Source organism: Ursus arctos, unplaced genomic scaffold (genome assembly GCF_023065955.2).
Source record: "Ursus arctos isolate Adak ecotype North America unplaced genomic scaffold, UrsArc2.0 scaffold_36, whole genome shotgun sequence".
Lineage (NCBI taxonomy): Eukaryota > Metazoa > Chordata > Mammalia > Carnivora > Ursidae > Ursus > Ursus arctos.
The window spans coordinates 14657413-14679362 of record NW_026623050.1 but is presented as its reverse complement, the minus strand read 5'-3'; the positions used below and the strand labels follow the sequence as shown (position 1 = coordinate 14679362).

Genomic DNA, 21950 nt, shown 5'->3' with positions numbered 1-21950 from the left:
CCCCCTCCCCGTCAGTCTGCCTGTTGCCTCCCTCACACGCGTGTCCTTTCATTTGTGGGTGTGTCCCGGAGATAAGTGTATCTACAGGTGTGGGAGACCTGCAGTTTCACTGCAGCTCTCACATCCTCCTCCAGCGCTACTTACATTTTCCACTGGAGCAAGAGTTCCAGTATTACCTCTGCTGGAAAGACATAGTTTGCGTTTTCCCACCGGCAGACTAAAGTACAACACGTTCTTGGCAAACCAGTCTACTCTGTCCTCTAGAAAGCCAAAAAGTGCTGCCGTCAGTTTCTCAGCTCAAGGGACACTCTTTGTGGAGCACAGAATGTAAGCGAGGGAGGTGTGAGAGAGGTTCCTTACATTTGCTTTCTTGTTCATTTATTCATTTGTTCGTTCAGTTTACTTGAAAACTGGTACGTGCTGGCCTTTCTAAAGTTATATATATATATATATATATATATGTGTGTGTGTGTGTGTGTGTGTGTGTGTGTATACACATATACACACACACACGTAAAGTTAATATATATATTGATTCTATACCCATGTTCATAGCAGCATTATTTTAAAGTTATTTTTAATGTATGGGAAGAAACATTTCTACTTTCTGTTGATCATTAGAATGAATTTTGAAGCATAGATGAATGACTGATTCTTTCATATAAGAAAATAATTTTCAATAATTTTGTGTTTTAGGAAGAATTAACAGAACTAAAAGATGAAATTTCTCTCTATGAATCTGCTGCAAAATTAGGAATACTTCCAAGGGACTCAGAAGGAGAATTAAATGTAGAACTCACTGAATCATATGTGGATTTGGGTATTAAAAAAGTCAACTGGAAAAAGTCCAAAGTGAAGAGGTATTAAGAAAATCATTTACTGTAGAAGAACCTACATTAATAGTACTGGTGATACACGCAAATGAGTGGCACCAGGCATGAAATGATGAGCTGGCTAGTTCTTGAAAGTGGGACAGAAGGCTTTAGTTACTTCTAATGAAGTGTAAATGTCCGAAATCAAAATGACAGAAACCTCAACTATTGCTGTTGTACTATCTTCAGTATCAATAGGCACATCAGTTTCAATAATGTAAAAATGATGAAGTTAAAGTTAAAATACACGGAGTAAATTCTGCAACTGAGATTAGGTATCTTTTATTATTAAGGCAAGGGCATATCATTTTTATTCATATTGTGTGTTGAAGGCAGGTCCATGGCATTTATCAATGGCATGTGAGAAAATAAGCATTAATTTTCCCTAGGATCTTTCCAGTGACCTTACTTTGAAGATAGAGATTCTGTCTTTTATACCACTGTTTAACACAGATACTTCAGTAATCTCATGAAAGGGAGGGCCTTATCATCCCTCGCAGGGACTGATGGGGGAGGGAGTGGGGTGGTATAAGAGGGAACACTTAAAAGATGAATGAAGGACAGGATGTACGTTCTTGAGGCACTTGTGTTCTGGAAGGTGCTATGCAAGGCTCTGGGAGTTGAGTATAAAAGATGAGGATGAAACTCTCCCTTCTGGCAGGGAGTTTACATTTTTGCCTGGGCAGGGAGAGGAAGACATACTTGTGAGCAGCTAAGTGCTGTGTGCTACACGTTATCCTTGATGAACAAAGATTCATTTGTCCAGTCATTCCTTCTGCTGATGTGGGAGAAGGACGAAAGATGGGTGTTTGGCAGAAATTGCATTTAGGCTAAGGAGAGCCTTTCTTGAATGCATTCAAATTCCACACCCCCACCGGCCAGTCTCCAGTTTCAGACCGAGTTTACCATCGTTATTGTTCCGGGAGAGTGTTTATTACCTGTTGTGTTTCAGGTATCATGCAACTAAGTACAAGTGTATGAATCTCCTGAAGGGTTTCCTCTACAATAGGTTTTAGAAGTTAAGTGTTTTAATCCTGTGATTTCATTTTCAAAACAGTAAGATAACATTCAGAAAATTGAAATCTCAAGTGACTGGGTAATACTGTGAAACAAGGTGTTAATTCAGTTTACTAAGCTGCACTGATCTGGAGGGTCCATCTTTGGGACTCTCATCTCGACAGATTACAGCTACAATTCAGAAGGAAGGTAGGATGCAAATGGCAGAACTAACATATGTGGTGTATTTAGCAGGAGCCACCTTCAGGCTCTTATCCCAGGGCCTTAGATATGTTTGTATCCCGTGAGTTCTCTGAGTTGCTGACTGTGAGTAGCTGGGCCAGTGTTTCAGTCAGACAGCTCGGCCTTAGCAAGGAGAGAGCTATAGGAACGACAGCTGTGGTCTACCTCACAATGCCTGCAGTCAGGATCCTGAGTTTTGAAGAAAGCCTTCATCTTTGGTTAGTTAATTAAAATAAAAAAGGATGTATGCATTATATTTTTTAGACAGATTTACATAAAATTTTGAAGTTAAAATTTAGTTACCTAGAAAATTTACTGCTGTGAATGTCTTGTTTCCTGTTCATGCCAGATTAGTTCTAAATGGCTAGTGGAAAGAGCATGGTCTTTAGACCCAGATTTTGTTTCGATTTGTAGTTTAGCCATTTATCACTAGCTTTGTGATCCTGGGCAAGTTTCTTGGCTTTTCTGAGCCTGTTTTCTCATCAGGTTTTTTCTATTAAGTAGATTATAGATGTCCTTTTGGGGGTTAAAATGAGGATTGAAATATAAAGGACCTCACATAATCTTGCACATATTAGGCATTTATTTTTAATTTTTTAAAAAATTATTTATTAGAGAGTGAGTGTACAAGTGGTGGGGGTGGGCAGAGGGAGAGAGAGAAAGAGAGAGAGGATCTCAAGCAGACTCCCTGCTGAGCACAGAGCCCAACACGGCTGGATCCCAGGACCCTGAGATAATGACTGGAGCCGAAATCAAGAGTTGACACCTGACTGAGCCACCCAGGTACCCCACAGGTATTAGACATTTAATCATTGATAGATATTGCTATTATTATTTAATAGATGATTGGTTAGAATATACCGTTGATTCAGTTTTCATATTAATTCTCTTTTAATTCAACATATACTTTGTAAAAGGTTTTGATCCTCACCTCAACCTTGGTGAAACATCAGATCTCTATCTTCATTTTAGGGTTGGGAAAACTGGAAGGGCTGAACTTTTTTGCCCAAGAAGACAGACCATTAGCAGCAGAACCAGTCCTTGAGCCCAAAACTTTACTGTCATGTACATCTATTTACATGACAGTCAAACCTCTGCTTTCAACTTCATTCTTCCTTATGTCTTGTCTTTTAGAGGGTTAAAGATTTAGTTCATCTCAAAAAAGATTTTTCTCCAATTTATTATTACTTTATTTTAATTTGAGCTATAATTAGCCTGGGAATTTGGAAAATAATACATATATATGTTATATAAAAATAATATATGTTTTATTTTTTCAAGTAGACTTCATCATGGTATCTAAAAATGTATTCTGCTTCTGCCCTTTGTATTTAATTAGTACTCATAGCCAAAATCCTACGGTAATATAAAGTACATTCCTATGGATAACAACCTGAGACATCACATCACTATCATAGTAAAAGGATTTCTGCCACATTCCGCTGGGAAAGTGGAGAATAACTAAGCACAGAGTGAGTGGTCCTTGACATTTAGCTAGAAGACATCCTGTGAATCACAGGATTAGTGAAAAAAGTTTTAGCTTGTAGTCGTCCCACTCACCAGCAGTTTAATAGATAAGAATTTGCTTTGAGGAAAAAGTAAAAATATTTATTCGTAGATCAAAGTGAGAGGAGTTATAGAAGAGATTTGTACCTTTCTCTGCTGGATTGTGATTCTTAGAACAAGAGGAAGCCACAGTTTTCCCAGTGTCGAGAATTTTAGTTCTTTGTTGACTTGAGCTGCTTTCAAATCACTGACCCAAATATTAGCAGCTCCAAGCTTTTATTCTCAACTACACCTCCCTCAAGCTACTGCCTAGTAAATTTTAAGGGTTTAGGCTCAGTGTTCTATTTCACATTCATGGAATTTGAGTAGCTAAATCTGCATGCAGCTTGCAGACAGCTTCCCCTCTCCCTTATTATAGTTGGCTGCGAAGCTCAAATAATAAACATTTAACAAGTGGAATGCCTTTTCCCTTTGGTCTTCTCAGCAGGCTTCATAAGGGACTACAGTTTATTTGGACTTAGGGGAACTGACTTCCACAGGGCTCAGCAGGACTGGTCACCACTGCTGACTTTTTCCCTTTTGGGAAAGAAGAGAAAATTATTTTAGCAAGCACTTTCTCTGCTCTCTGACTTGGCTCCCTCTAGGAGTACATGATGTGCTATTTCAGTGGTCAGCATTCAGTAAGAAAAGAAATTAGGGATGCCTAATTTGTTAACCGAGCAAAATAAGCCTTCTGCTAAAAGTTCGCCACATCTTACAGCACAGGAAGATGCATTGTAATATGTTTTATATTTCTTATAGAATTCTGTTTCTGTGAATTATATTTTTATCTTCTATTTCTATTTCTGTATAAATAGAAGTGGTTTAAGTAGATGGGATCTATACAGACATATTGACACTGTATCTATTACCTATACAGATGTGTATATTGATAAATGTGTAGTTTACTGTAAGGAATTCCTTTTATAATGTCTAAAAAACCCAAATATTCATTCTCCTTTTCTGTCTGTCTGTTTCTCTCTCTCTCTCTCTCTCTCTCTCTGTGTGTGTGTGTGTGTTGTGTGTGTGTGTGTAAACATATATATATGTTCAGATATATATATATCTTCTAACATTTCATTTGGAATCATCTGGAACTGAAGAATAGTAAAAATTGAACTCAAATACTTTTATTTATTTCTCTTTTTAGAACTACCTTTTAGTTTTTTAGAACAGTTTTAGATTACCAGAAAAATTTGTACAAGAGTTTCCCTATATTCTGTACTCATTTTCCTCTATTAACATCTTACACCAGCCTGGAACCTTTGCTACAATTAATGAACTAATACTGACACATTATTATTAACTAATGTCCATAGTTTATTTGGATGTTCTCAGTTCTTGCCTGATGTCCTTTTTCTGTTCCAGGATTATATCCAGGATACCACGTCACGCTTAGGAGTCAGGTTTCCTTAGGTTCCTCTTAACTTTCCTTGTTTTTGATGACCTTGACAGTTTTGAAAAATACTGGTCAAGTATTTTATAGGAAGCCCCTCTTAGAATTTGATGTTTCTTTTATGATTATATTTTTCTCATGGTTTTTGTGGAGGAAGACCGTAAAGATGAGGTGCCATTTTCATCACATCATATTAAGGGTACATACTATCAACTCCTTATTTCTTTTCAAAAGTAACTTTTCCCCTTATTATTTCCTCTAATTTCCTAAAATTAGAAAATACCGATTAAAAGAAGAGAATTAAAAGCAACATCATCTTACTTCACCTCCCATGAAGAAAACCACTTTTAACATTTTGGTGTATAATTTCCACATTATCTGATTTTGTATATTTCTAAAAGATAAACTAATATTGAATATATTGTTTGATAATTTGTTCTTTGACTTAGTATATTCTGAAATCTATAGATGACAATATTTTTGTTTATAATTACTGATGGATATATGGATGAAGGAACTATGGTAATACACTTAAATTTTTTTATGATAAGTAATGCAATATTAATACAAGCATCGTTGTAGTCATGTCTTTATGTACATCTTTATTTCGTTAAGATGTGGGTGAATATCCTTGCTAAGCGGTGTACACGTATTTGAGGTTTTTGATACATAGCGCCAAGCAGCTCCATAGTTTATTACTGTGTGGCAATACCTGTTTCTGTGTTTCCTAGCCGGTGCTGAGAGTTTTCCTGTTTAAAATTTTTATGCGGTAGATCCATCACTCTCTACCTGTATGATTTCTTGATGGTATTTTTCTAGTAAGTTTTACAGTCTTATGTTACTTTTTAAACCTTTGAAAATTGAGAAAAGTGCATGAAACGTAAGCGTACAGCTTAACGACTGATTTTTAAAGTGAATGCCCATGAAACCACCACCCAGATATAAACGTTGCCAGCAGCTGTTCATATGCCTCTTTCCAGTCATAACCTTGAAGTTAACTACTATCCTAACTGCCATAGCAATTGTTTTCTGTTTTTTGTTGTCTCGTAAGACCTAATTATTCATACCTAAACACTATAGATTAGGTTTCCCTTTATATAATGCAACTCATACATTAGATGGTATTTTTTTCTTCTATAATTTTATTGAGCTGTATTTAAAACACCGTAAAATTGACCCATTTGAAGTTTACAGTTCAGTGGTGTTTTGTGTATTGGGAGTTGTGCAACCAGTACCACAACCTAATTTAGAACATTTCAACATCCCAAAAAAGAAACCCTATACCTACATTCCTCATTACCCCTTCTTGTCCTCACAGCTCTAGGCAATCACTAATATACCTTTTATCTATGGATTTGCCTTTTCTGTACATTTCACATGAATGGAATTATATAGTATGTGGTGTTTTATAACTGGCTTCTTTCACTTAGCATAATGCTTTCAAGGTTCATCCATGTTGCAGCATGTATCAGTGCTTCATTCCTTTTTGTAGCCAAATAATATTCCATTGTGCGAATATATATCACCTTTGACTTACTCATGCATCAGCTGATGGACATTTATTTGAGTTTCTGCTTTTTGGCTATTATGATTAATGCTGCTAGGAATATTTGTGCACAAATTTGTGTGGATATATGTTTTCATTTCTCTTAGATATACACTAGACCCTTGATCAGCGCTTAGGTTAGGGGCGCTGACCTACTGTGTGGTTGATAATCTGCATATGACTTTTGACTTTCCAAAAACTTACTGCTAATAGGCTGCTGTTGACCGGAAACCTTACCAAGAACATAAACTGTTGATTAACACATATTTTGTATGTTATGTGTATTATATATTCTTACATTAAAAAAGCTAGAGAAAAGAAAATGTTGAGACACTCGTAAGGAAGAGAAAATACATTTACGATACTGTACTGTATCAAAAAAATATCCATGTATAAGTGGACCTGCGCAGTTCAAACCCATGTTATTCGAGGGCAACTGCTTGTCTGGGAGTGGAATTGCTGGGTAGTGTGGTAATTCTATGTTTAGCATTTCAAAAAATGGTCATACTGTTTTCCAAAGTGGCTGCACCATTTTATATTTCCACCAGCGATGTATGAAGGTTCCAATTTTTTTATATCCTTGCCAACGCTTGCTATTTGGCTTTGATTTGCTAATGACGTTTTTATTTGATGGCTAATTATGTTGAACATCTTTTACTGTGTTTATTGGCCATTTGTATATCTTCTTTGGAGAGATCCCTTCAAATCTTTTGCCCATTTTAAAATTGGTTTGTCCTTTTATTGGTTTTGAGAGTTCTTTATATATTCCGAATACAAGTCCCTTGTCAGATATATGATTTGCAAGTATTTTCTCTTCTCGGTTGTCTTTTCACTTTCTTGATAGCATCCTCTGAAGCACAAAAGTCTTTAATTTTAACATACTTTTTCCTTGGTTGCTTGTGCTTTTGATTTTCTAAGAAATCATTCTCTAACCCCAGGTCCTGAAGATTTATACTTATGTCTTCTTCAAGAGTTTTATCTCTTACATTAGGTCTTGGATTCATTTTGAATTAATTTTTACTATATGATGTGACGTAGAACTTCATTCTTTTGCACGTGAATATCTAGTTGTCCCAGTACCAAAATAGTTTTGACATCTTTGTCAGAAATCAGTTGACTCTATGAGGGTTTATTTCTGGACTCTCACTTCTATTCCGTTGATCTATGTGTCTGTCCTTATACCAGTTCCATACTGTCTTGCTGTAGTAAGTTTTGAAATTGGGAAGTATGAATCTTTCAACTTTGTCTTCTTTTCCAATATTGCTTGGGCTATTCTGGGTCTCTTGCATTTCCATATAAATTTTAGGATCAGTTTATTAATTTCATACAGAAACCACGTGGGATTTTGATTGGGGTTACATGTAGTCTGTAGATCAAGTTAGGGGAGTATTGCTATCTTAGCAATATTGGGTTCTGATTCCTGAACACAGGATGTCTTTCCATTTATTTAGGTCTTCTTTAATCCCTTTCAGTGTACTACTCATGTATTTTGTATTTTTGTGGTTTTCGGTGTACTAGTCATATACTTTTTTGTTAAATTTACTCCTAGGTATTTTATTCTCTTGGCTATTCGTTTTGCTGGATTGTTTTCTTAATTTTATTTTCAGGTGGTTAATTCCTTGTGTAATAAGATAGAATTGATTTTATATATATTGATGTTGTATCCTGACACATTGTCGAACTTGTTAATTTAGTTCAAATAGTTTTTTAGTGGATTCCTTAGGATTTTTTATGTATAGGATCATGTCACCTGAAAATAGAGATCATTTTATGTCTTTCTTTCTAATCTGGATGCCTTTTATTTTTTTCCTTGACTAATTGCTCCAGCTAGAATCTCTAGTACAATGTTGAATAGAAGTGGTAAAAACTGGTATTCTTGTTTTGCTCCTCATCTTACAGGGAAGCATTCAGTCATTCTCCATTAAGCATGAATGCTGGCTTTGTGTTTTTCTTATATATAGGTGTTCTTTAGACTTTTTCTCACTTAACATTTTGTTGTGAGACTCATGGTGTAGCATGTAACTGTAGCTCATTCATTTATATGTATAAATATTTAGTGTGTATCTTTATTTGTATGAATATTCCAGGTTTTTTTTCCATTCTATTAACCATAGATTCTTAATGTTACTTCCTAGTACAATGTGCATACATTTCTGTTGGGTATATACTTAGAGGTGAAATTGGTTGTAGTATATGTATTTCAACTTTAAGAGGTAATGCCAAACTGTTTTCATAGTGCTTGTGCCAATTTACATCTCCACGAGAAGTGTACGAAAGTCTTAGTTGCTCTCTTTGCCAGCACTTGATATTTTAAGTTTTTTACTTTCAGCCATTTAATGTGTAATGATATTTTATTGTAGTTTTAATTTGCATTATCCTGGATTACTATTGAGATGGGGCTCCACTGGAGAAAAAACCTGTTCATTGGCCTTTGGGTGTAGGGTGGGTGGTGGGTGGGAGTGTGTGTGTGTGTGTGTGTGTGTGTGTGTGTGTGTGTGACTTGTTCATGTCCCGCCTCAGTTTTTAAATGAGTTTGTGCGTGTGTTCTGTTGATTTGTAGGAGTTTCTTCTTTTTTAAATATCTGTTCCAGATATGAGTTCTTTGATGGTTATGTGTATTGTAAATGCCTTCTCACTTTTTAACCTTTTAATTTGTCTTTTGATGAATGGAAGTTTTTTTAAATTTTAGTCAGATTTATCAATCATGGTTAGTGCTTTTTTGTTCCCTTTAAGAAATCTTTCCTGTTGGGGTGCCTGGGTGTCTCAGTTGGTTAAGTGGCAGACTCTTGGTTTCTGCTCAGGTCATGGTCTCAGGGTCTTGGGATCCAGCCCCATGTGGGGCTCTGCACTCAGCATAGAGTCGACTGAAGGATTCTCTTTCTCCCTCTGTCCCTGTTTACTCACGCACTTGCATGCTCTCTCTCTAAAATAAATAAATCTTAAAAAACAAGAACAAAAATAAAAAACCTTGCCTGTTATCCTATGCTGCCTTCTAAAAGCTTTAGTGCTTTGCCTTAACTTTAGTTTTACCATCTCTCCGGAATTGCTGTTTTTGTTAGGGTTTTTCTGATTATTCTTGCTTGTTGACACGTGCAAATGAACTTTATAATTAACTTGTTCTACTCCAGGAAAAAAAATCCTGAGAATATATTTTTTAGGATCACATTACATTCACCTAGGGATATACATTCACCTAGGGAGAATTGATGTTATTATGATGTTGAATTTTTTTATCCAAATCCTTTTCATTTGCTTAAATCTATTTTTGTCTCTCAAGAGTGTTTTGGAATTTTTTATATTTAGGTTTTTGCACAATTCTTGTAAAATTGATGCTTAGATATTTTTTAATAGTAAGTAGTGTATTCATTTCTAATATTTCTTGAGTTTTACATATGATTTCTCTATTTTTTTGTTATAACCTGTTACTTTTTAATTCTCTTATTGTTTGTAGTAGTTTTTCCATTATATTTTAGGTTTTTCTAGATAAAATGATATTATTTGCTAATGGAGGTAATTGTAGCTTTTTTGTTTCACTTAAGCTCCAAATTGCTTTCTCTTTAAGGTTACATTACAGTTCCTCTGCTTTCTTTTATCTGGAATTGATAGCATGAATGCTGTTTTTCAAAGTGGCTATACTATTTTGCATTACCAGAGCAATGTCTGAAGTTTCCTTTGTTCTACATTGTTGTTAAAACTTGGTGGTATTAATCTTTTTAATTTGAGCATTTGTAGTGTGTGTAGTGATACTCTTATTGTGGTTTAATTTTTATTTACCTAATGACCAATGATCTAAGCATCTTTTTTTTTATCTATTTGAGAGAGAGGGAGAGAGAGAGAACATGTGCACGAGGGAGGGGTGGGGCAGAGGGAGAGAGAGAATTTTAAGCAGGCTCAGGCCCAGCACGGAGGGAGCACGATGCTGGGCTCAATCTCACAACTCTGAGATCATGACCTGAGCCGAAATCAAAAGTTGGACGCTTAACTGACTGAGCCACCTAGATGCCCCTAAGCTTCTTTTGATGTGCTTTTCTTTCCCTTTCTTCTTCTTCTTTTTTTCCTGGTGTGCTTAATTGCCATTTGTATATGTCATTTGGTCTTTATTTAGTCCAGGATACAAGCCCTTTCTCTGATATATATGTTGTGAATATTTTCTTCCACTCTGGCTTACCTTATCATGTTCTTAATGTATCTTATGAAGAGCAAAAGTTTAAGTTTTTATGAATTCAAACTTATCAGTTGTCTCTTTTAAAAAAGTTAATGATTTTTTGTTCTAATGCAACTGTGTCAAAAAAATTTTCTTAGGACTTTAGAAATTTGATAGTTTCATCTCTTACGTTTATATCTACAATCCATTAAGAATTCGTTTTTTAGTATGGTATGAGGTAAGGATTGATGTCCATTTTTTTCATATCAATATCCAGCTGATCTTATACCATTTGTCAGAAAAACCTTTCTGTCCACGTTGAATTGCCTTGATATCTTTGTTGATAATTAGTTGACCATTTGTGTCCTGTTTCTGTACTCTCCATTCGTTTCCCCTGTTCTTTTTGTTAACAACAGTCTTGATACTGTAGCTTTACAGTAAGTCTTGAAATGTGTTGAACAAGTCCTTCAACTTTATTTTCAAAATGGTTTTGAGTATTCTAAGTTCTTTGCATTTCAAAATAAATTTAATGATTAGCTAGTCAATTTCTACAACAAAATCTGCTGGAGTTTTAATTGGGATTGTGTTGACTCTGTAGACCAATCTGGGGAAAATTGACATCTTAAGAAATTGCTGTTTGTCATTTATACCTAAATAAAGCTGGAGGAAGAAAAAAATTGAGCCTTCCAATTTCAGAATATGCATATTGTACCCCTCTCTTTATGTCTTCTTTAGTTTCTCTCCGGTAATGTTTTGTAGTTTTTTAATAGATAACATTTTCCTTTAGATTGAAGAATTTTCTTGAGCATTTCTTCTAAGCTTCCTTATATGAAGATGTCATTTTATTTGCTGATTATAGAATTCTGGATCAACTGTTCTTTTATTTCAGAATTTTAAAGATATGTTCTTCTACTGTCTCTGGCCTTGGTGGTTTCTGAAGAGAAACCTGTTGTTATTTGGACCTTTATCTTGTGTGTAATGTGTTGTTTTTCTTTTGTTGTTTTCAAGATTTTTTTTCCCCTTTTCAGCACTTTATGATGTGTCTTAAGTGTTTTTTGTTTTTTTTTTAGTTCATTTCATTTGGGGTTCACTGAGCTTATTGAAAATGTAAATTTATTATGTCTTTTACCAGATTTGTGAAATGTTGACCATTATTCAAATATTCTTTCTATCACTGCTTCTTTCTTCTCTCCTGCTCTAGGTCTCCAGTTATACAACTTAAATTTTTTTATATTGTCCCACAGTTCCTGAGACACTTCATTTTTTTCCAATTTTTTATTCGGTTTTCATATTGGGTAATTTCTGTTGAGCTATTTTCAAGTTCACTCATTCTTTCTTCTGTTATCTCTGTTCTATTAAGCTTGCCCAGTGAGGGCTTTTTTTTTTTTTTTTCTTTTAACTTTCAGATGTATTTTTCAAAGAGAAAATTTCTATTTGGTTCCTTTATAGTTTTTATTTGTTGAAAATTCCTATCTTTTCATTCATTTTAAATACGTTTCCTTTTATTTCATAGAACAGAGACATTGCAGCTGCTTTAAACTTTGAAAACTCTGTAATAGCTCCAGCATTTTCATCATCTATAGATTTTCTTTTTTCTTGCACATTGGTCCATTTTCTTGGTTAGTTGAATGTCGAGTAATTTTAGATTATATACAGGCACACCTTGTTTTATTGTGCTTTGCAGATACCGTATTTTCTTTACAAATTGGCAACCCTGCATTAAGCAAGTCTCTTGATGCCATTTTGCCAACAGTGTTAATCTCATGTCTCTGTGTCACATTTTGGTAATTCTTACTGTATTTCACAAAGTTTGTTATTATTACATTTGTTTTGGTGATCTGTGATATATGATTACAACTTGCTAAAAGCTCAGACAATGATCAGCATGTTTTAGCAATAAAGTATTTTTTAAAGTTTGTATATTGTTTTTTAGACATAATGCTATTGCTCACTTAGTTGACTTCATTTGAGTCACTTTACTGAAATATTTGCTTTTCTGTGGTGGTGTGTAACCAGATCTGCGATACACCATGGTATGCCTGTATTAGATGTTGAGATTTTTATGTTGTGTAGAAACTTGTGTGGGTGTTTCAGATCTCAGTTTATTTGTCCAAGCCTTTGCCACATTGGTTTGAATCTGTCCTTGTATGCATCGCTCAAAAGTTAGTCATTGTGAGATTTGTGCGTGAGGTTCAAATTTCAGTTAAATTCTCCAAATATTTGCTCTGCTGGTTTTTGGGTCTGTTCTGTGCATGCATAGTTCAGGGCTTAGAATTAGGCTTATACATATTTATGTACAGAATTCATCACTCCTTTCTCTGGTTTTCTACTCTCCAGGAGTTTTCCTGTGCTCTTTCTTTATCTTGGTTTTCAGCAATTTGGTGTTAATGTAACTTATGGTCGTTTTCTTCGTTTTCTGCTTGAGATTCATTGAGCTTATAGATTTTAATTTGCATCAAATAGAATTTTGATCATTAAAGAAAAATTGGGACGGGTGCCTGGGTGGCTCAGTCCATTAAGCGTCTGCCTTCATCTCGGGTCATGATCCCAGGGTTCTGGGATAGAGCCCCACATCAGGCTCCCTGCTCAGCAGGGAGTCTGCTTCCCCCCCCCCCCTTTGCCCCTCTCCCGCTTGTCCTTGCTCTTTCTCTCTCTCTGAAATAAATAAAATCTTTAAAAAAATAAATTTTTTTCTGTCCCCTTCCTCTCTTCTCTTCTGGGATTTCAGTTACAATGGGTTAGAAAACTTAACATGCTCAGTACATTTCTGTTTTAGTCTTCTTTCTTTCTGCGTTTAATTTTGTGGAGTTCTACTCTTATGTCTTTATGTCTGCTGATCTTTTCTGCAATATTAAATAAGCTGTTAATCTCATCCAGGATATTTTTCATTTCAGATGTTGTAATTTTTGGTCTAAGTTCAGTTTGGGTCATTATTGTATCCTTTATTTCTCATTGTGTTCATGTTTTTTACCTTGAACACATGGAATGTAATTAGTTCTACTGCCAGCATCATTGCTGAGTCAGTTTCTATTGATTGATTTTTCTCCTGGTTCTGGTTTATATTTTCTTATTTGCATGTATGGTAAATTTTGATTGGATGCTGGACATTTTGAATTTTATATTTGAGATGTTAGATTTTGTTGTATTTTAAAAAATATTGTCATTTTTCTGTGGCACACTTAAGTTTCCTGGAATCCATTTGATCCTTTTAAGGTTTTGGAATCCATTTGGTCCTTTATACGTTTTGTTAGGTCAGATTTAGAGCAGCCTTTATTTATTTACTTATTTATTTATTTATTTATTTAAATTTTTTATTATATTAGTCACCATACAGTACAACATTAGTTTTTGATGTAGTGTTCCATGATTCATTGTTTGCGTATAAGACCCAGTGCTCCATGCAATACATGCCCTCCTTAATACCCATCACTGGCCTAGCCCAACTCCCCACCCCCTTCCCCTCTGAAACCCTAATTTTTTTCCCCAGAGTCCATAGTTTCTCGTGGTACATTCCCCCTTCTGTTTACCCCCCCTTCATTCTTCCCTTCTTCTCCTACTGATCCCCCTACTATTCCTTATGTTCCATAAATGAGTGAAACCATATGATAATTGTCTTTCTCTGCTTGACTTATTTCACTTAGCATAATCTCCTCCAGTTCTGTCCATGCTGCTGCAAATGTTGGGTAATCGTTCTTTCTGATGGCTGAGTAATATTCCATTGTATATATGGACCACATCTTTATCCATTCATCCATTGAAGGGCATCTCGTCTCCTTCCACGGTTTAGCTATTGTGGACAAAGCTTCTATGAACATTGGGGTGCATATGGCCCTTCTCTTCACTATGTCTGTATCTTTGGGGTAAATACCCAGTAGTGCAATTGCTGGGTCAGAGGGTAGCTCTATTTTTAACTTTTTGAGGGACCTCCACACTGTTTTCCCAAGTGGCTGTACCAACTTGCATTCCCACCAACAATGTAAGAGGGATCCCCTTTCTCCACATCCTCTCCAACAATTGTTGTTTCCTGCCTTGTCAATTTTTGCCATTCTAACTGGCGTAAGGTGGTATCTCAGTGTGGTTTTGATTTGAATTTCCCTGGGCTAATGATTTTGGACATTTCTTCATGTGTCTGTTAGCCATTTGTATGTCTTCACGGGAAAAGTGTCTGTTCATATCTTCTGCCCATTTTTTGATTTGATTGTTTCTTGTGTATTGAGTTTGAGAGGTTCTTTGTAGATCTTGGATACCAGTCTTTTATCTGTAGTGTCATTTGCAAATACTTGTCCCATTCTGTGGGTTGCCTCTTTGTTTTGATGACTGTTTCCTTGGCTGTGCAGAAACTTTTTATCTTTTTTTTTTTTTAAAGATTTTATTTATTTATTCGACAGAGATAGAGACAGCCAGCGAGAGAGGGAACACAAGCAGGGGAAGTGGGAGAGGAAGAAGCAGGCTCATAGCAGAGGAGCCTGATGCAGGGCTCGATCCCATAACGCCAGGATCACGCCCTGAGCCGAAGGCAGACGCTTAACCGCTGTGCCACCCAGGCGCCCCAGAAACTTTTTATCTTAATAAAGTCCCACAAGTTCGTTTTTTCTTTTGTTTCTCTTGCCTTTGGAGACGTGTCATGAAAGAAGGTGCTGTGGCTAATGTCGAAGAGGTTACAGCCTGTGTTCTCCTCTAGGATTTTGATGGATTCCTGTCTCACATCGAGGTCTCTCATCCATTTGGAGTTTATCTTTGTGTATGGTGTGAGAGAGTGGTCAAGTTTCATTCTTTTGTATATAGCTGTCCAATTTTCCTAGCACCATTTATTGAAGAGACTGTCTTTTTTCCACTGGATGTTTTTTCCTGCGTTGTCAAAGATTAGTTGACCATAGAGCCGAGGGTCCATTTCTGGAGTCTGTGTTCTGTTCCATTGGTCTATGTGTCTGTTTTTGTGCCGGTACCATGCTGTCTTGGTGATCACAGCTTTGTAATATAGCTTGAAATCAGGCAACGTGATGCCCCCAGCTTTGTTTTTCTTTTTCAACATTTCCTTGGCAATTCGGGGTCTTTTCTGGTTCCACACAAATTTTAAGATTGTTTGTTCCAGCTCTTTGAAAAATGTCATTGGTATTTTTATCGGGACGGTGTTGAAAGTGTAGATTGCTCTGGGTAGCATAGACATTTTAACTATGTTTATTCTTCCGATCCATGAGCATGGAATGTTTTTCCATCTTTTTAGAGCAGCCTTTATTTAATCTGGAGCTAAGTTGGCCCCATTACGAAGGCAGTATTTGATATTTTGTGAATTAGGAGGTCTTTCCACCATGGTTCATTGCCACCCCCAGTATTCCCATCCCTATTCCTTTCCTGTGGTTCTTTCTCTGGCCTTGCAGTAATATTCTCACACGGATATACAAATCTCTAGTGCTCTCTTTCTGTGTAGTTACCGTTCCCATAGTATTTCCCTCATCAAATTCTAGCTGTTTTGTCCTTCCCAAACTGAACTCTGCAACTTGGTGAGACTGCTGGGCTGTCTTTGGCTTTTCTCTCCCTGTGCTGCAGGCTGGAAACTTCCCAAGGAGAAAGCAGGAACAATCCTAGGGCTCACGTTGTTTGTTTTCCTTTTCTGAGGGATCATTATGCTGTGCTGCCTGTTGTCTAATGATTGAATATGATCATTTCATGTATTTTATTTGGTTTTCTTGTTTTTTAACGCAGGAAGAGAAATCTGGTACTTTTAATCTATTATGGCAAGGAGCAGAATTCTCATTCTCATTCCAGTTTTGAAATTTATTGAAACTAAAGTTGTAATTAAATTAGCATGGCTTTTATTTTTTATTATTTTTGCCCCAATTGCTCAGATAACTATCCAGACTTGTGTAGTAATAAAAGAGATAGAGAAATTGTTAGATGACTAGTATTTTACTTTTCACTGCCTCCTTTATTTTCATGTTGTTTCTCTTAGAGTCATGAAGTTCATGCATGTACAGCATACAACGTAACCAAAAGCAAAAAAAGCATGCCATATTGAAGTTCACATATTTGAACTCCTTTCAGTGAGGCAGGCGGTCGAAGCATAAGTCTTCTTATGAATAGACTTCTATATATGGGGACATAGCAAGGGTGATATCCTTGTGTATGACAGAGCTTAAAATTGGTTTTGAAATACTAGTGTATAGTTGTATAGGTCACCGAACATGGTCACAACTGTAGTTAGTCAGTTTCAAGGACTAACCATGCTTGATTTGTTACTTTAATATTAAAAATGATACTTTCTCCATTAGCATTGTACAGCAAGAAGAGCCAAATGATGAGCTTTCGAAAGATGAAGTCATTCTGAAGCTGAAAGGAGAAGTGCAACGTTTGCTGGGGAGCAACTCAGTGAAGCGTCATCTGGTGTCTCAGTTACAAAATGATCTCAGAGACTGTCGTAAGAAAATCGAAGCTCTCCAACAAGTGGAGAAAGATGAAAAGAGCATCACGGTTGAGGTTTGTAGAATTTGTAGAGTCAAAACCCATTTTTAAAAGTTTTAATAAAGAAAATGCTTACAATCTTCACATTTAAATCAAACCTTTGTCTTCCAGGGTCTCATTTGATGTTATTTAGAAGTAAAGGATAAAGAAGGGAATGCCACATAAAGTAATATATTTTCTAGTTCCTCTTGGCATCTTGTAAATGAGATGCTAATTAGGTAAAATTCCTTTACCACAAATCCAAGGAAGCAGTCTACATAACAAAGTGTCTGCATTTCCTGAAGACTGACTTATACCAACAGTGTTCTATAGTCTTAAGTGCTCCACAAACTAGATCCTTCAGCATTTTGTCCATGAGATTTCTCTGGCCCATATTCCTGTAACAAGCATCATTCTATATAAGGAAATTAATTATGTAGTGGTGGTGTTATGAGTGGGATAGGTGCCAAAACCAGTTAAGTCAGAATCGTTGAATCCACTTTTATATCCTTCAGTTAGTGTCCTCACTTTACAGATGAGGAAAATGAAACTGAAGGAAAATGTGACACTTCTGAGGTCATGGAGTCAGTCTTTAGGCCTATCAAAAGGAAAACACTTGACTAATGAATAGGTCAAGATGATTTCCCCAAGATCTTGTTATCACAGAGATCACTAACATTGCCCTCATTTCGCAGCTGCTTTTTCTGCCTTGCCATATTTCCAACTCCCAGCCCATCTATGCTCTCAATAGAAAAGAATACATACAAGACCTAGTAACTAAAAGGAAAGGGAAGGGGGAAAACAAATGTGGGTGGTGTATTCCTTTCCCTTTAGGATGGAAATAATTTTACTTCCCCCTTTTGTACCGTTTTATCTCCTGATTCTTTAAATAAGGAGTTGTGTTTATTAAAATAATCCTCTTAAAGTATGCAAGATGTTCTATGATGTTTATTACTATGAAATTTTAATTTTATCTATTTTCCAAAAAATAATAGTATGTTTTCACTGTTAAAGTCCTGCCCAGTCTGGTTCCTTCTCCTGAGTAACTGTAGTTGATAAGTACAATGTTGATGTCAGTGTTAACCAAATGAGGAAGAACTCCCTCCCCTCCAGCACATTTAACATCTTTAAATCAAGTGGTCTTGTTTCCAAGTGTTTTTAAAAAAGATGGGAATAAATGCTCATGTCTCAATTTGTGTTAGAGTTGATTAGTTCAAGTATTTTGGTGAGAGTAGCCTAAGATTTCAGAGAGTAGGGACCTGGTTTTGAATCTGAACTTTAGCTCAGGTATCCATGGTTCTTGCTTTGTTTTGTACTGAAATTACTGATGGCATTTGCTTTATAGATACAGGTCCACAGATGTGGCAGGTGATGGTGGCGCACCTGATGCTTCAAAAATTTTTTAAACCTTTACCTTCGCCTCTATAGATCAAAGGGAGCTATCTCATTGTTGAATATTCTTTTTGTCCAGCCACTCTTTTGCCATAGTGATTTCTCAGCACTCCGTATTTGTTTTTTTTCTTAAAAGTCTGACTTACCATAAACCTCTGCAGCTTATGTCTGTCCTTCCACTTACTATATAGGAATTTCTTGGGAGTATTGTCTTGATGATTTTCTGCATGTTTGCTCATTAAATATTTGTTGAATTAATACACATGTAGACGTCTTTCTAGATGGGGGAAAGGAAGTAGTAATTTAACCAACAGGTACTTCCTTAGGTAAACACTTAAGCTCATTGTCATCTAATTAGCCCATGAACACCTTCAAACTATGCCTTTGCTTATTTCCCACATCTTTTCTAATGAGCTTTCTATGTAGTCTGTAACATTAGAAAGCAGTGTTGGGAGATATATGGAGGAAGAGCAAATCATTCAGCTTAAGCTTTTTTTTTTTTTTTTTTTAATGCTACTCTGTGCAAGGTCTTATGGGATTCAGTGGAAAGAAACAATGACCATTCCTTTGAAGGAATTTAGAATCTAGAACAACACTATCCAATAGAAATATAATGGAGTCTCATATGTAATTTAAAATGTTCTAGTAATCCCATTAAAGTAAAAGTAATGGTGAAATTAATTTTAATAATATATTTTATTTAACCCAATATATTCAAAATATTATCTTCTCAATATGTAATCAATATGAAATTATTGAGATCGTTTACATTTTTTGTTTGTGCCAGGTCCTTGAAATCTGACATGTATTATCCACTTACAGCACATTTCGATTTGGACAAGACACATTTCTTTTTTAAAAAATTTTATTTAAATTGTTTAATTAACATATACTGTACATATACTGTACATACACATATACTGTATTATTAGTTTCAGAGGTAGAATTTAGTGATTCATCAGTTTCATACAAAACCCACTGCTTGTTACTTCAAGTGCCCTCCTTTTAATGTCCATCACCCAGTTACCCAATCCCCCCCACTTCACCTCCAGCAACCCTGGAGGGGTTGTTTCCTCTAGTTAAGAGTCTCTTATGCCTTGCCTCCCTCTCTGTTTTTGTCTTTTTTTTCCTTCCCTTCCCTCCGTTCATCTGTTTTGTTTCTTAAATTCCACATATGAGTGAAATCATATGGTATTTGTCTTTCTCTGACTTATTTTGCTTAGCATAATACCCTCTAGTTCCATCCATGTCATTGCAAATGGCAAGATTTCATGCTTTTTGGTGGCTAATATTCCATTGTGTGTGTGTGTGTGTATGTGTGTGTGTGTGTGTGTATAGCACATCTTCTTTATCCGTTCATCTGTCAATGGACATTTTTCAAGTGCTCAATAGCCATATGTGGTTAATGGCTACCATATTCAACAGTATAGATCTGTAAGGAGATGGACATGTATAACTTTGTGTAATAAGGATGATGCTAGTTGCAAAGTGCTCTGAGAAGGAATAACCAGGCTTGTTTGTAGGGGAGATGGTAAAGCAAGCCTTAGTGAGGTGTTTAAGGAGGGAATGCTTGATCTCTGTCCTGAAGGATAAATGTAGGAGAGAAGGTAGGAAGAAACGTCAGCCTTGAGCAGAAGTATATAGAAGAGGATGTAGGAAATAAGCTGGTGTAACTAGGGAGTAGGGCGCGTGAATGAAAGTCTATATTGTATAAGCTCAATCTTTCTGGAATCTTTGAAGCCAAAACTATATAGATATTATATCAATTTTTAGAATAATATCATAGCTGGCATTAAATCCTGAGGTTAATGAAATAATGTTGAGCTTCTCTGCTTGCTATAGGGATGTTAAGAGAAAGAACATATCAATTTAAGCTTCCTTGGATATCTTTTAAAAGAGAACTAGGTCATCAAGATCCTTTCCTAAAACCTTTCTAAATATTGAAAAGGCATGCAAAAATATTTACTGTCATCTTACTTGGCATGTTTCTTCTATGAACATTTAAAAGTATTGTTGTATTTATTGCTTTATAACCTCATAGTATATGTTATGTTTGCTCATATCTATCTTACACAGAACAATTAAAGGTTATCTCAGAGAGTCTGCTGTTTTTGCTTTCATGTCATTTGACTATTCAAACAGTGCTGCTCTCTGACATTTCCAGGATCATAAGTGTTGAAGATTAGGAGCTTATCCATATGCAGCACTACGCACTGATTGGGAGTGGACCAAATCCTGTGCTGTTCATTCCAATTGAACAACTGGGCCATTAAGGTAGAATGTAGTGAGGTCCTTAGGAAGATCAGTCTAGCAGTCAGACCTATATCTACACTGAATTTTTTGTTAGCATACTAAATAAAACACAGAGGCCTTTCTGTATCTGATACTCAATAGAGACCATTACCTAACCGCGAGTGGTTAAAGCCATATTCCAAGGTACTTGATAGGCAATGTTCAGTAGCCAACTCAGAAGGTTCCTAGCCAGAATCTTTTTAGACATAGAAATTAGGAAAATAATGTGAGAATTGGTGTATTACGTGTCGTTTTCTTGAAGGTAATGTCTTTAGTATTCCAACTTTAGAAAGAAGTTTCTTTGTGACACTCACGTGGTCCTTTTCTTTTTAAAGATCTTCATGAGGATTTTGTCCTGATAGGTACAAGTACCTAGTCCCTGTGTGCCTGCAGTGTGATACTATGTCAAAACTGAGTGTAATAGCCATGAAAATTGTTTTCCCATGTATCAGTATGATGTTATTTTCAGTCATTTCATAGTAATAAAAACTTGCCAGTGGGGAAAGAAGCACTGATGAGTATTGTAAACTTTAAAAAGTGAAGGCCAAGTTAAAAAAATGAAAGCCATTCTAATGAGTCAGTGAAATCCTTGAAAGTCTCATTAGTACCCCTACATCTGGAGAGAAGGTCACAGAGTAGGTATTCGTAGCTCTTCTCTTTTCTGACTAGAGTAGAAGCAGTGGCTTCTGGGAAATGATGGCAAGTGACAGGGGAAAGTCAACAACTGGAGCAGTCTCCCTGTAAAGAAAAGCGAAGGCTATGAATTGGAAGACTGAACCAGAGCCTTGGTGTTCTGTGACCCTACACATGAGTGAGATACGCATTACCTCCCCAATGAGGAGAATGAATCTTGACACAGGATATTTTTTAGCCATTGTGGAACAGAGCTCAGACTTCAAGTAAATACATCAACCAACAAGACAAATGGAGTAGATATTTAAAAAAAAAAAAAAAAAAATCTCTGTGGCCCCCGCAATGAATAAAGAATTCATAAAGGTAGGTAAGGAAAACCAAGGAAAATGAGAAGTCGTATAAACAGGCAAATCTGAGAAGATGAGAAACAAATGAACAGTGAAGGGATGTAAG

The 21950-nt window shown here is 36.0% G+C and overlaps 1 protein-coding gene across 4 annotated transcripts in view; it reads left to right on the top strand.

Moving 5' to 3' along the window:
* The window catches only part of CEP152 (centrosomal protein 152), a 92552-nt gene that overhangs the window by 30641 nt on the left and 39961 nt on the right, over positions 1-21950 (top strand). For all 4 annotated transcript variants that reach the window (XM_048219030.2, XM_057306221.1, XM_057306220.1 and 1 more), the window contains exons 12-13: positions 697-860; positions 17012-17216. In XM_048219030.2, coding sequence (XP_048074987.1) covers positions 697-860; positions 17012-17216 — 369 coding nt within the window. The remainder of the gene's footprint in view (positions 1-696; positions 861-17011; positions 17217-21950) is intronic.